General features: G+C 37.8%; 5 protein-coding genes across 5 annotated transcripts; 4 read left to right on the plus strand and 1 right to left on the minus strand.

The window, feature by feature from the left end:
* Positions 5,458-6,883, plus strand: LOC18778832 (peroxidase 27). The gene is made up of 4 exons (XM_007212963.2): positions 5,458-5,707; positions 5,787-5,972; positions 6,066-6,231; positions 6,344-6,883. Exons 1-4 carry the CDS (start codon positions 5,483-5,485, stop codon positions 6,751-6,753), a joined length of 987 nt encoding a protein of 328 aa, XP_007213025.1. The 5' UTR covers positions 5,458-5,482; the 3' UTR covers positions 6,754-6,883.
* Positions 7,082-8,239, plus strand: LOC18779775 (NDR1/HIN1-like protein 10). Its single transcript, XM_007213513.2, has one exon. The coding sequence runs from the start codon at positions 7,390-7,392 to the stop codon at positions 8,068-8,070; it is 681 nt and encodes a 226-aa protein (XP_007213575.1). The 5' UTR covers positions 7,082-7,389; the 3' UTR covers positions 8,071-8,239.
* On the plus strand, positions 8,643-9,927 carry LOC18780323. Its single transcript, XM_007212505.2, has one exon. It carries the CDS (start codon positions 9,343-9,345, stop codon positions 9,925-9,927), a length of 585 nt encoding a protein of 194 aa, XP_007212567.1. The 5' UTR covers positions 8,643-9,342.
* Positions 11,340-12,231, plus strand: LOC18779317 (protein NDR1). The gene has a single exon (XM_007214111.2). The coding sequence runs from the start codon at positions 11,374-11,376 to the stop codon at positions 11,950-11,952; it is 579 nt and encodes a 192-aa protein (XP_007214173.1). The 5' UTR covers positions 11,340-11,373; the 3' UTR covers positions 11,953-12,231.
* Positions 12,362-15,045, minus strand: LOC18780904 (probable UDP-3-O-acylglucosamine N-acyltransferase 2, mitochondrial). The gene is made up of 10 exons (XM_007211855.2): positions 14,847-15,045; positions 14,547-14,754; positions 14,359-14,435; positions 14,081-14,130; positions 13,703-13,767; positions 13,524-13,575; positions 13,380-13,450; positions 13,146-13,212; positions 12,834-12,905; positions 12,362-12,688 (listed from the first exon to the last, which is right to left on the minus strand). The coding sequence occupies exons 1-10, from the start codon at positions 14,971-14,973 to the stop codon at positions 12,620-12,622; spliced, it is 858 nt and encodes a 285-aa protein (XP_007211917.2). The 5' UTR covers positions 14,974-15,045; the 3' UTR covers positions 12,362-12,619.

The following is a 15,052-nucleotide window of genomic DNA, read 5'->3' on the forward strand; positions in this document are numbered from 1 at the left end:
TTTTATACCACTGATATTAAGGAGGTAAATTCGAATATCAAACTTTCAAATAAGAAAAACTGTTGTTAAGTTAACCACTTGTAGACGTCCGCAGTCTAATTTTACGTGAAGCGGCACAAGTAAACGTAATACACAAAAGCCTCATTCCTTTTGCTTTTGGTTAGGAAAGAGCAGATGAGGATCGACCAACCTTCCTTAATTAACAAATGCTACTTAACACATGAAAGTGCATATGGTGAGGCGGCGCCATGTCAGGGTCCAGGGAGGCTTAAAGCAGCAAAGAAATATAAAGCAAAATAGTTTTTAACAACTTAATTATGTTCTTTTAAAATTGAGAAAAATGCTTGTCACCCTTTTTATTTTTATGGTCAGAAAAAAAAGTCAAAAAGACACATACGTGTGAGCCCCAAATTGTTGTCTTGTTTCTTTTATGTTCTTTGGCTTCTGCTTTCTTTTTCTTTCAGTTATTATGAGTAGAAAAGGAAATCATCACCAATTTGAATTTTGTTTTTGCAAAACCAGTAATGATCACAACATACATTCTATTCTGTTCTATGTGATCTTCGATGAATTCTCAGCAAAATTTGACCCCAAATGTTCCCATTGCTTTCAAGTTTTGTATACCAACTTGTAGCAGTTGAGATGACAACGTAAGATTTCAGTTTTTTGTGCAGCTGGCAGCCTCAGATAAAACAAAAACGGCTTCAAAATTATGTGCCAAAATTTGACATGCAGAGCTCTGCAAATTTGAAGCAAATATCTGTGGTGCCTATAAAGCTACCACTGTGGCTGAAATAAACCAGCTGTATGCATCCTCATGCAGCTTTCACATTTTTGTCATTTGAGATTAAATTCGCTTTGATTCTTTTTTGACAACTTGTAACACTTGAGAAGGACGACCTTGTGTTTTTCAGTTCCACAAACTGCAGGCAATGTCAGATAAAACAAACACAGGATAAGTCCCCCTTTTTCTATTTTGACATTTTGGGCAGCTGAACTTGATCCCTTGGAAAAAAGACGACATGGTGGTCACTATCTAAATATAGAAACGTGACCGTGGGAGTAAAACCACTACTTGATATTTTTCATTCACTCTCCCTTATTTATATTCTTTAGTTTGGTCCCTATGTCTCTCTAGCTAGCATAGCAATTATCATTGACGGCTGTGATTTGCACCAGAACAATGATCTGGGGTTTTGATTCACTCCGACTCGTTAGAAGAATCGAAGCAACATGAAGCAGAGACCGAAAAAGGATGAGGCTCTCAAACGTTTATAGCCAGAAGTGCAGAATCAAGGTTTAGCCTTAGGCATGCTATCCTTATCTCATTGTAAGCCATGGTAATGGTTTTTCAAAAATGACGCACACAAAAAATTAAAACATCTTCACTGTATTGAATTAAGGTATAAAGTTGCTTGTCATTACTCAATACCCAAATTAAGAGAATGAGGAGGACATATATTGGCCAAATTAGGACAGATATTGGCTTCATTCTTATGTTCTCATTCGAGATTTCTTCTATGGTTTGTCTTTGTTACTAGCAAGCAATCAGGTCCCCATCAATTTAAATCTGTGGGAGTTCTTATTTCTCAACAAATGGTCCATTTTGCAGAATGTGAAAACCGGCACTGAACTGAAATCTACAGTATAATTGACAAAGAAAGAAAGAAAAAAAAAAAAAAAAATCATGCCTTCCATTCGATGTTTAATCATGCATGCCTTCATTCATAGGGTCAGAAGTGTTGTCTAATAAATATTTTAAAGTCCAGAATCGTTCTCTGTGGATTATCTTCCTAATTAATTTGGTTCTGAATCATAATGTACCAGTGTCCAAATATTGTTTATGCAGACACATATATCCAGGCCAACTATCTAATTATATGTTATCCCCAATGGTTGGTGGTGGAAATCCACCACCTGTCTATTGCTTGGTGATCTTAGCCAATCACAAATACACACGGGGGGTTTTCCATTTTCTTTCCCAATTCATTTTTTTTGTACCCTTTTGAACCTCCTCATAATGTGAATGAATGAATCATATCAAACTCTGTGTCTGCTTGGTGGATGGTAGAGAAAAGAAAACTTGTGTAATAAAAAATGGTCGTTGGTTGGATAATATTGGATTGCTAGGGTACTTCCATAAGCAAAAAGTTAAAATTTACATGATGTGGTGGGGTACAAACAATATCAGCAATCAATCAAAGTAATCGATCATTACATGACCAAAAGCATATTTCTTTTTCCTTGTAATTTACACTCCTATAGTTTTAGTGAAAAAATAATTACTTCATGTTAAGGAAAGAGGAAAATTTTAGCTGATCTCTCCCTCTGTGAGTCTCAAAGAACAACTCCGTAGAGGTGAAAGGAGGAAGAACCATTAAGTGTGTTGATGCAGTATGTACATTTTAGGGAAGATGGGAAGATGGAGGTGGGGACTGGTGAGTTGACGGGATGGGAAGAAAGGGAAGATGGGGTTTATTAACCCTAAAGTTTTAATAGCTAAAATTACTAAAATGCTCATGCCACGTCAGCATAATTAACACTTTTGTTGATGAAAATTGATTGAAGAATTTCTGTTTCAGGGGGTAAAGTGAGACCGAACGCTCGTTTCAGGGAGTAAAACAATGATTAAGCCTTAATTTAATACATATGTCAAATAATTTAATATAATATATACCTATTAGTATTACTATATTTCCAGTAGGCCTATATACACATAACATTATTATTAGTAGGAACTTGTCGAACTCGATGATTACAAGCATCAATAATAATGGAAAAGAGAGAGAAGATGGCCAAGTTCCATAATAATTGTCAAATCTTCCATGAATATATTGTAGATATTATCAGTACCTGGATCATATATATATATATATATATATATATGTGATCCAATAAAGCAAGATCTCTCAAAAGATAAGAGCTAAAGCCGTGGCCCTGCCTGCTCTTGGCGCTCTGGCCATCAAGGAACAGACAAATGGCTGGCGGTTGACTGATGATGACTCTACCATGAGCAGCAGCAGCAGATTACAGAATCATCTTCTTCTATACAAATGGTGTGCATATAGACGTTTTCACCAAAGTTTCTTTGAACCAACCAACCATATGTTATCCGCTGAAGAAAAAGAACCGTTTATGTTTGAAGTTACGCAGAAAAAAACAGACAAAATCATAGTTAGCTAGTTACCGACTCAGAATAGCATGTTGCATGCAGACAATAAAAGGGACAAACATTCAGAAGTGACAAAGTTCCAATGCATTTGAAAGAGAGAGGGTATAATATTGGTGGGCTCCCGTACGATTTGTATACTGTTGAGTTGTAGTAAATTGACAGCTCTCGTGCGTCATCTTGGACATAAATTAAGGCCTGGACAGTATCTCACTAGTGGAAGTTAATAATTACCAGAGCTGAATGCCGAGCTTATTACATCAAGTTCCTATTAAATCATGTTCATGGGCTACCTTGTTTTGATTGAGAGGAGTTTGCTTTTGCTTTATGTTTCTAAACACTTAGGTCTGATTGATCCTATCATTGATTCAACACTGTTGCAAGAAACAAATGATTAATTATGCTAAGCTAACTCATATATTTTTATTACTTGGATCGTTACCACCCACCCACCAATGATGCGTACGCCCTTTGTTTTTGTGCTGACAAATCACTTCATAATATATAAAGTTTGGGAAATTGGTAGCCCCTCCCATCCATCCATCCATCACCACCACACAAAGGCTCCCTGTGTGTCTGAAATTTGTACGAGTCATTTGCATTGCATTATTTATGGCTCCATTGCGTTTGTACTTGCATGCAATCCATTCCAAACATGCGTTTGAATAAAGTTGAGATACATTAATTGTTAGCAATGTCGACCAATCTCTCTCTCTCTCTCTCTCTCTCTCTCTCTCTCTCTCTCTCTCTCTCTCTCCCCCCCACTCTCCCTCTCTCTGTGTTGTTGTGTGTGGGGTTTTAAGTTAACATATCAAGCTCTGTCTTTTGTTGCTTGCTACTGATCCTAAATCAAAAGATTGAATACATCCATTCTTTGTGTGTGTTGATGTAGACGGGAAGAAGATGCTCTCCGATCCTATCCCATCCCATTTTCGTCTCCCTCTTTTTTGAGGGCACACGTATTCAAACTATGACCCACGGGCCATGGCTAGGCCACGGGCAGATCAACTATATATGAATTATTCATTTTTAAATTTATTATTATTAATAATTATATTATACTTGAGCTACAAATGAAAGTATCTCTGAAGTTAAGTCAAGTATTAAACTTTATTTATTTCAGTTCAGAGAATTGAGGATTTTGAAAAGAATATGGGCTCTTGGCTGAACTTTGTTGGGCTTAAGTGTGAACCAAGCTTACTACTTGCTCAATAGTGGGTCTTGCCTGAACTTTGTTGGGCTAAACTCCAACGGGCTGATGGATGTGGTCACATTTTCCAGTCCATCGACAATCAAACCAAGTCTATTCGATCTCAATTTTATAAGATGAACAACATTAACATTAAACCATAGATTCCGAGCCCTTACATTTAGACATTGTGCATTTATTCGTATTTCGCGACAACAGTGTTAAATTGTAGTTGATTAAATGGATAAGTGTTAAAAATCGAAGTGTCTTATCTTGGATTGTTAGATTATTAGAATAATTTAGATGTCGCAAAATGCGGATAAATGCACAATATTTAAATATAGAGGCTCAATCTCAATCCAGCATGGTTAATGCTAGCTGGCGTGACAAGAAATGCAAAATTTAAATATTGACGGACACATTCAAACTGATAATACTTAACGACATTCTAACATCCAAACCATGTGATGTGCTACTGGTCGTATATCATAGGTTATTAGAAGTATGTATCTAACTAACATTAAGGCGCAATCCAAGCCCTCTTACGTGTCCATAAACATAATTATATATGATTTTATCACACAACCTGTACATGTCCTATATAGATAATTTAAGCAATTCTCTAATATATATTATCTTTCAGGACTTCAAGTAGAGCAGGATAATAAGTTTGCCTCAGCAGCAGCACTACTTACTTACTAATTAAACAAATAGATGGACTTTGTTTAGCAACATCACATGCTTTGTATTATGTTAGGGGTCAACTGTTTTTTCGAGCTCCCGAGGAAGGACTCATCCATCATGCAGCTTGATGCTTTTATTCAATGACAATGGAGGTGAACCAATAGGGGTTTAACAACTTAATCTTGAAATATTAAGAATTAACCTATTGCTAATTATAATTTATATGTGATGTGAGGCCGAACCGGTAGACATGTGAGGCACCATATTATAAATCAGTGAAATTAAACAATCAAAAGTCAGAAGTGTTCCAAGTAATATGACATGATTAGCGGGTTCGTTAGGACGTCAAAGCTTATATATATATATATATATATATATATATGTATAAGTTGGTGTCTGTGTTTCAGCACAAGAGATAATCACAAACCCTTGAGCTTGACATGGCTACTTCAAAGCTTTTCTCATATCTCTTTCTCCAGCTGACCTTTATACTTTTTGTCCTTGACCTTGCAAATGCGCAGGGAGGGCTCAACGTCGGGTTTTATGCAAAGTCATGCCCCAAAGCTGAGGACATTGTGAAGAAAGTCATCTTTCAAACCATATCAACTACACCTTCACTTGCTGCTCCTTTGTTGAGAATGCATTTTCATGATTGTTTTGTTAGGGTAAGTATATATAACCAAAGAAATAATGTTATCTATTTCTTTCCATGCAACTGATATATATCACTGGTTTTTCCTGCAGGGTTGCGAAGGTTCGATACTATTGAACTCTTCCACCAACCAAGCTGAAAAAGATGCAATTCCAAACCTAAGTCTACGAGGATTTCAGATCATCGACAAAGCTAAGTCTGCTTTAGAAAAGGCATGCCCTGGAGTGGTTTCATGTGCAGACGTCTTAGCCATAACAGCTAGAGATGTGGTTTCCGCGGTACTAAATCATATCATTTTCCCTCCATTACATTCCATTGAATTTGTAAATTTTGCTTTTAAACAGCTAATGTTCATGATGTGATGACCTCAGCTCAATGGAGCACACTGGAACGTTGAAACAGGACGAAGAGATGGTAGAGTTTCCAATATAACAGAGGCCTTTATGAATCTACTACCACCCACTGCAAACATTACTATATTAAAAGCAGGCTTTGCACGAAAGGGTCTAAGCGCCAAAGATCTTGTAGTGCTATCAGGTACCTAAACACCACAACATATATATACGTAAAGTTTCAGTTTTTACTAACTCTATTATGTTTATGAAACAAATTTAATTACGCTCTCCTATTATGCATGCACTTATATAAGGCGGGCACACTATTGGGACTTCTCACTGCACTGCCTTCAGCAACCGCCTTTACAACTTCACGGGGAAGGGCGATACTGATCCCACACTGGATCCCAACTACATTGCAAGATTGAAGTTGAAATGCAAACCCAATGATCAAAAGACTCTTGTGGAGATGGATCCGGGGAGTTTCAAGACATTCGACCAGACCTATTTCACTCTCGTGTCCAAGAGAAGGGGTCTCTTCCAATCCGATGCAGCTCTTCTTGATGACAGCGAGACAAAAGCTTACGTTCAAAGTCATGTTGCCGCCGTTGGAAAATCTAGTTTCTTTAAGGATTTCGGTGTTTCCATGGTGAACATGGGTAGGATTGGAGTTCTCACCGGTAACGCAGGGGAAATCAGGAAAGTTTGCAGCAAGATTAACTAAGGTTTTATTAATTTGAACACCAAGTGAGCAAATAAAAGGATGTATATCTGCCTCCATATATATGTATTTGTGCCAGTGTATGTTGTTCTTGATTATTTTCTTTCTCAAATAAATGTCTAGTTAAGTTTCAGTATTGGTGGTGTCAACTTCTCTGGATCCAGACGCCATTATAAAAAATGCATAGACAACATGTCAGTTCCTTTTTTTTGGTGATAACGGACATGGGCACATTTGCCATTGATCTCCGGACCACAGCAAGACCAATATACAAAGATACCTCAAAAACAAAAAATGAATAAAGTACACATAAACATTGGATCACCAGCTCACAAGATTCCTTAGTTCGTATCTATACTTTTCACAATCCGTAGGAAACCTTTATGCCTTGTTCGGATACAAGTCTCTGTATGTAATACGGTGATGGATGATGCATTATTTGTACGTACATTTCATAAACCAATTGATACAATACATACAACAATGTCCGTTATATTCTTTTCTTTCTCCCTCCTAAAAGACCCAAAATGCTTTAACCTCCCTTCACTCTTCCCCGCCACCTTCTTCACTACATAAACATTAACAAACCTCTCCCTCTATCCTATTCATCAAATCATCCCCAAAACTTCCCTGCCAAAAATGCACAACTCCCCCGACCGGTTGCCGATCCAGTACCCCACCCCGGAGCCCCAACGCATGAAGCGTCAGCACACCCCCCGGTACTACGCCCACCGGGTCCGTGAAAGCCTCACCACCCGGGTCTCCAAGCTTTTCTGCACCATCTTCTTGGGCCTCCTCCTCATTCTTGGCATGATAGCGTTCATACTTTGGCTTAGTCTACGTCCACACCGCCCAAGATTTCATATCCATGCATTTACGGTTCCGGGCTTGAACCAAGAAACCGGGTTTGAAAATGCTCAGATCACATTCAATGCCACGGCCCGTAACGCCAACCATGATATTGGTATATACTATGATTCAATGGACGGGTCCGCTTATTATAAGGACCAGCGGATTGGGTCAATCTCCGGGTTACTGCCCCCGTTTTATCAAGGGCCTAAGAACACGACGATCGTGGCTGGGTCGTTTACTGGGGCTACCTTAACGGTGAATAGCCAGCGTTGGATGGAGTTCATCAATGATCGTTCGAGAGGAACGGTCGTGTTTCGACTTGAATTTTCGGCTACGATTAGGTTTAGGATTCAGTCGTGGGATAGTAAGCGCCATCGGATGCACGCCAACTGTGATGTCGATGTGGGCCAGGATGGCTTGATCTTGCCCGTTTCTAAAGATAGGAGATGCCCTGTCTATTTCACCTGAATTTGGAGAATTATTATTATTATTATTTTTAATTTTTAATTTTTGCATTTTAACTTGTGTTTGTGTTTTTATTTCGTATGCTTTTGGGGGTTACATAGGGTTTGGGTTTGCTGTGATTTACTTGATTTGTTGTATAATTTTTCTAAATTGAATGGTTCAAAATTATTTATTTTTTTTGTTTTTATACGTACAATGATAGTTTAATATACGACCCACAGTCATACCTAACTGATCTAACTAGCGTATGCACCTGCATCTTTTAGGCATTTAAAAATAGTCTTCCTCTTTCTTTTTTACTTTTTCTTCCATATATGCTTTCCATGTTTCCTCCAATTGAAATGGAAAGAACACTTCTTTTGGACAGAAAAAAGTTACAAATTCTTGAGCTTCTTTTGCCAAATCATGGTCTGCATAGTCCTACAGTACTGTTCAAACCAGGTTGTGATGAAGTTTCTACAAATGGTGATTGCGTGGGGTCGACTGGTTTTGGGTGGTGAAGTTCTGATGAATGAATGCTAACCATTTGGTTAGCACAGTAGCACTTAAGACTTAACGAAAAGCTCATTTCATATGCAACAGCTTCTGGTCTAACAATCATGTCAGATCCAAAACCCTAGTATATCAGAATATAGATATGATTTGATATGATGAAGGGCAATCAAAATGGTAATCTTAGACATGAATCATAATCATGATCAAATCCAATTCGGGTGATGTTTATTAATTGGGTTGCGCCAAATGATCATGTCATTCTTTCTTTATACATATGGGATATATGAGGGGAAATCAAGATAGTAATCTTTGACATTAAATCATAATCATGATTAAATCGAATTCGGGTGATGTTTTGCACTACAAGATCGTGCCATTCTTTCTTTATATACCTGAAAAACCGTCGCATTCTATCATTTTATTTTCGGCTCTTGGGTGGAAAGTGAAATTAACCTAGGTTTCCAAGGATAGACTCGTGAGCAATCAAATGTATGAAAATTTCACAAACTTTAGCGGTTTAGCCTACTGCTTTAGTTTCCCACTTATTACTTTCTGCTCCAACAGCAAAGGCTGAAACCCCATTGAACTCACTCTAGGAGAAAAAAAAAAAAAAAAAAAAAAATTCCTTTTGTAACTTGCTACACAACTTTGATATTCCCACTTTTGCTCCTTTCTTACTGCAGAATTCACCTCTTTTCTCCCTTCGTTTCCTTCTCTAAGTGCAGCCCAATTCATTTTAAAAAATCACAAGTCAATATTTTATAAACAATTGGAAAAAAAATGTGCGAGATCAAGAATTTCTACTGCTGGCTCCTAGAATTTTCCGTACTCCTGCTTCTCCTAGCTCTCTGTCTATGGCTGGCCATACGTCCAGAATCCCCCAAGTATACCATTGTGGATATCACCATCCCGAAGTCCGATATAGACAGTGGGGGTCAAAATGGCTCTATCATATACGCCCTTGAAATTGAAAATTCCAACAAAGTCTCTAGTATTTACTACGAGGACACAATTTTGAGATTCTATTATGGGTCAGAGACTGTTGGGGAGAAAACCATACCTTATTTTCATCAAGGAAGAGGTAAAACCTGTCAAGTGACTGATTCTGTGGATGCCAACCAGCAAGTTTGGAAAGCTATTCGCAATTCCATATCCAATGCAACTGCAGAACTGAAGGTGGCAGTGCTAACTCGGGTTCAATATAGAACATGGGGAGTGAAGAGTAAGCATCATGGATTAGACTTGCAAAGTCAATTATCGATTGGTTCAAATGGTAAGATTTTTGGTAAGACGAAGAAAATTAAGCTACGCCGTGCTTCCAAGAAATGGAGGAGGAGGACTAATAGACGACGATTGTTATACTAGATGTTGCAAATTTACAATATAGCTGCCTAAATTTCATGGTCTTGTTTATAACTGACCAGATTATTACTGTTACTGTAGCAGAATATACAATTCGACAATTTGTCCACGATCTCTAGACTCTCTGCAGATGATAATGTACATTGCAAACTCATGCAAGGGATCAGTATTAAAAGGTTGAATACGTTTTTGGCTCATGCTTATTAATATAAACTAGGAGCCAATAGACATTGCTATCGTGTATTATGATAAACAAAAGTTTAACTTTCTATCGGGGTGAGCTAGGAAGCCCTTTTAAGCTTTTATTTACAAACGATAGTCTAAACTACTATAAATTAATCTAATCTATGTGCATGGCAACTCGAACTTGAGTGCAAGGACGGTCCACTGCCCTAGCCAACTGACCTGACCCACGTATTCCATATATGCTTTCCATGTTTCCTCAGATGCAAATGGAAAGAAACATTTTTAAATGTTAATGTTAATCTTTTGGACAAAAAAAAAAACAGAATCTTGAGCTTCTTTTTCCAAATCATGGGGCTTCCTGCATAGTCCTACAGTAGTGTTCAAACCAAGTATCAAGGATAACGTATATCCTAAACATAAATCTGATCATGCACAATCTTGGAATCATGCAATCTCAACTCTCAATCTTGGTTTGGTTTCTACAAGTGGTGATTGTGTGGGGGTCGACTGATTTGGGTTGTGAAGTTGCGATGATTGCTAACCATTCGCAACTACTAGCCCCAGGCACAGATTCTGTTTCATTGAACAAACAATGTCGGATCCAGACCATAATATGGATCCAAAACCTGATTAAATCGGAATATAGATATGATTTAATATGGGATAACTGAGGGGAAATCAAGATAGTAATCTTAGACATTAAACCATAATCATGATCAAACCCCAATTCAGGTGATGTTTATTAATTGGGTAGCTCTAAATGATCGTGCCATTCTTTCTTTATACACCAGAAAAACCGTCGCATTCTATCATTTTATTTTTGGCTTCTCTGCTGGAAAGTGGAATTAACCTAGGTTGCAAAACTTTGGTTGCAGGTTAGTCTCCCAAAGAAAAACTAACTCTAGATAAGCATTAAAGCAATTACATCCTACACAAGTAAAGAATCATGTTCCTTCTCTTCCAAGGATCAACTCGTGGGGAATCAAATGTATGAAAGTTTCACAAACTTTAACCTAACGCTTTAGTTTCCCACATATTACTTTCCGCTCCAACAGCAAAGGCTGATACCCCATTCAACTCACTCTAGAAGAAAAGAATATATCCTCTTGTAACTTACATGACAACCAAACACCCTTTGATATTCCCACTTTTGCTCCTTTCTTACTGCATAATTCACCTCTTTTCTCCCTTCTCCTTCTCAATTAGGGCAACCAAATTCATTTAAACAATCAGAAGTCAATATTTTATGTTCAGTCCTAAAAAATGTGCGAGACAAACAATTTCTACTTATGGGTTCTACAATTCTTCGGCCTCCTGGGTCTCCTAGCCCTTGTTCTATGGCTGGCCTTACGTCCAGAATCCCCTGAGTATACCATTGTGGATATCACCATCCCAAAGTCCGATACAGACAATGGGGGTCAAAATGGCTCTATCTTATACGTCCTTGAAATTAAAAATTCCAACAAAGACTCTAGTATTTACTATGATGACACCATTTTGAGATTCTATTATGGGTCAGATACGGTTGGGGAGAAAACCATACGTTCTTTTCATCAAGGAAGAGGTAAAACCCGTGAAGTGACTGATTCTTTGGATGTCAACCCACGAGTTTGGAAAGGTATTCGCAATTCCATATCCAATGCAACTGCAGAACTGAAGGTGGCATTACTCACTCGGCTTCGATATAGAACATGGGGAGTGAAGAGTAAGCATCATGGATTACACTTGCAAGGTAAATTATTGGTTGGTTCAGATGGTAAGATTTTTGGTAAGAAGAAGAAAATTAAGCTACGCCGTGCTTCCAAGAAATGGAGGAGTACTAGACAACGATTGTTATACTAGATGTTGCAAATTTACAATATAGCTGCCTAAATTTCATGGTCTTGTTTATAATATACTGATTATTTTCCCTACTGTTACCGTAGCTGCCTAAATCTCTGCAAATGATAATGGTACATTGCAAACTCATGCAAGGGACCAGTATTTCAAGGTTTTTGGCTTATGCTTTATTAATGTAAACTAAGAGCCAAGAGAGCTGGCGCAAACCCACTCCAAAATTCCTGAACTTTTACTTTTACTATTTTTTATAAGGATTAAAGAATGAATCAAATTTACTTCATACTTATCTGTTTGAAATCTTCACAGCTGCTAAAATAATGTAGATTCAATCTTATCAAACACTGTTAAGAAGTATCAGGTTAAGGTTGTTTGTTCATGTTAGTTTCACATCCACACCCTGATATTGTAAGTATTAAACGTAGAAGAATTATCGTTTCTACTTTTGGTTTCTGTTGTTTGTTTACAACAGTTCAATGCATGAAGCAAAAGGTGCTATCAGCAGTTCATGAGTATAAGAACACATAGTAGAGCAATGAACAAATTGCATTTATCTCTAGATCACAATCCCTGAGTAGTTATCTTTGCTAAGCGCAGTCCCCAGCAAAGCTCATAATAACAGTGCAAGGGTTTAATGACATAAGAGTGAACCTGAGTTTCCTTTCTAATGATTCTAACGGTTCAGCTTTTTTGATGTTCGACAGTAGTTTGCAACTTGTCTTCGCCACTCATGGACCGGAACCTGAAACACAACCAAATTAAGCTATTTAGAATATCAATTGGATATCAAACCCAAACATCCAACAATCACCCTGCACCAACTACATTATTTTTGGTACGCAATGCATGAAAAGAATTTCAGAAGAAAGTACAAAGATGGCACTTACAGCTGGGAAGCCGCCATAATCTCCAGGTTCTGTAATATCTTTCGTGACACAGCTAGTAGCGGCAAGTCGTACCTGCAAAGTCCATGCAATAAGATATTCAACCATACTCCTAGTCAATTAAAAAATGCGAGAGCATGAAAAGAATGAGATAAAATAACGATGGTAAAATGAAAAAGAACGTAAGATTCTAGGGCTCTTCCAACCTTCGAAACCGAAATGATATTTAAATAGAAGACCGAGTTCTTTCACAAGTGACAAGTCATTACTAATTTAGGCTACTAGTAGATTGGGTCATTTTATGTAAGCAAACACCTTTGATACAATGGAGACATGGTCACGAACTGCTACCCTTCCCCCCATAGTTACATAGTCTCCTATCCTACAAGACAAAAAAGAGAATAAAGTCATTAGACTGGCAGATTTTTTGGAATGTTGACAAATTCATTGAAGTGAAACTGAATCATATTCATATACCATGCTGAACTTTATAAATCCACAATAAAAAGGAAAGGGAAAGGAGGGGGGGAAGGGAGAGAGAGAACGTACGTCACTGAGCCTGCAATCCCAACTTGTCCACAAAGCATGCAACTCTTCCCAATAACTACATTATGACCGATCTGCAAACCCAAGCAAACAGATAACCATATATTCCAGGAAATTCAGCCAACAATGCAAAAGGCAAAAGCCAACCTGAACTAAATTATCTATCTTGGAATGATCCCCTACAACCGTTTCTCTCCAACTGCATAAACCAAAATATGTTGTAATTAGTAGTCAAACTTCAACAGTATTAGAGTACTAACTGATTCAGAAACTATAATCATGCCTGAAACATCAGTGTAAAAGATATAAAAGGCTATATGTCTCACCTGCCCCTGTCAATGCATGTATTTGCACCAATCTCCACATAGTTCCCTACCCTAGCATTCAGCATCTTGAGTATGGAATGAAGAACAAGAAAGACATACAATAAGATGCTTGCATTCTACAGTTGCATGCATATGCATAGATAACCTGTATGGTCATACAAGTCAAACATATGAAGACTCTCATACCCACATAATGCAATGTGAAGACCCAGTATAAAAATAATTATGTTGATTTTCAAACACTAAAGTTCCATAATTTCATTCAGAAATTCAAATTACACGAGAGAAATATGCTCAAAAGCAAAATCAAAGAGAAAGAAAACTAAAATAGACTTCAATTGAAGTACAAAATAAAAAAATAAATAAAAAATCACTAACTTGAGGCTTCTTTAACATATTCCCATGCTCATCCACCGTAAATCCAAATCCTGTAGATAAACAACATCGCCTGAATATCAGATGCCAATATCAATCGGCTCACATAAAACAGTATTCATATTAACTCATGATTCATATCAATATTCCCAATATGCTGTTGGGCACACTTATAATTCAGAATAATTCATCAAGATCAGGTTCCAACCGAACAGATTTATATTCCTTTAGCTTTCATTAGCTGCATCAAATGAATCAAAGCCTATATAAAGTGGCCTTACCATCTTGACCGATGCATACGCCATTGTGGATTATACACGAATCTCCTATACTGCAATTACTGAGTGCAACATTGTAGCTGCAGAGATCAGAAACGTGGTAACTCCATTAACATTAAATAAATTTCAAATTGGCAACTCTAAGTGTATACTTTAACAAGACAATGTCAAGTAAAAGATTTGATCACTACCCTATTTTTGTTGATTGCCCAATTGTAACACAAGGTCCAACGACAGCTCCAGAACCAATATGAGAGTGCTCGCCCACCACAGATTTTGAATGAACAACAGCACCAAACTCAATGAAAACTGTTGGGTCAATGCAGGCAGACTTGTGGAACGACCCACCGCCATTATGCCACTTTCGGAATTCTGGATGATCAGCGCCAACGCCGTCCTCTAATCTTGAAATGCAGAGCATGTGCGAAAATGGCAGTTAATGCCAAACAGATTGTCTAAGAGACATTTTCACAAGCAGGTTCGGGACTTACCGGACGAGTCACACGACACGAAGGAACTGCAACTATTTGCAAAGCGCAACGGAGACAAGGCTCGAACGCATTGGAAATGTGGCGGGTAGCCGAATGAAGCTGCAAATCTTCTAAGAGCGAGTGCCATTAACTGAGGAGTGACTAGAAGTGAGGAGGTAAAGCGTGCGGTGTTGGCGGTTTGTGTCTGAACCTGAAGCCAACTATAT

Source organism: Prunus persica, chromosome G4 (genome assembly GCF_000346465.2).
Source record: "Prunus persica cultivar Lovell chromosome G4, Prunus_persica_NCBIv2, whole genome shotgun sequence".
Taxonomy (NCBI): Eukaryota; Viridiplantae; Streptophyta; class Magnoliopsida; order Rosales; family Rosaceae; genus Prunus; species Prunus persica.

What these genes read in the sequence shown, in the direction of transcription:
- LOC18778832 (XM_007212963.2), top strand. Translation starts at nt 5,483, where the DNA reads ATGGCTACTTCAAAGCTTTTCTCATATCTCTTTCTCCAGCTGACCTTT. An exon ending in CTAGAGATGTGGTTTCCGCG is followed by an intron (nt 5,973 to 6,065) that starts GTACTAAATCAT and finishes TGATGACCTCAG; the next exon opens with CTCAATGGAGCACACTGGAA. An exon ending in AGATCTTGTAGTGCTATCAG is followed by an intron (nt 6,232 to 6,343) that starts GTACCTAAACAC and finishes CACTTATATAAG; the next exon opens with GCGGGCACACTATTGGGACT.
- LOC18779775 (XM_007213513.2), top strand. Translation starts at nt 7,390, where the DNA reads ATGCACAACTCCCCCGACCGGTTGCCGATCCAGTACCCCACCCCGGAG.
- LOC18780323 (XM_007212505.2), top strand. Translation starts at nt 9,343, where the DNA reads ATGTGCGAGATCAAGAATTTCTACTGCTGGCTCCTAGAATTTTCCGTA.
- LOC18779317 (XM_007214111.2), top strand. Translation starts at nt 11,374, where the DNA reads ATGTGCGAGACAAACAATTTCTACTTATGGGTTCTACAATTCTTCGGC.
- LOC18780904 (XM_007211855.2), bottom strand. Translation starts at nt 14,973, where the DNA reads ATGGCACTCGCTCTTAGAAGATTTGCAGCTTCATTCGGCTACCCGCCA. An exon ending in GGGCAATCAACAAAAATAGG is followed by an intron (nt 14,436 to 14,546) that starts GTAGTGATCAAA and finishes TGATCTCTGCAG; the next exon opens with CTACAATGTTGCACTCAGTA. An exon ending in GGGATTGCAGGCTCAGTGAC is followed by an intron (nt 13,213 to 13,379) that starts GTACGTTCTCTC and finishes TTTGTCTTGTAG; the next exon opens with GATAGGAGACTATGTAACTA.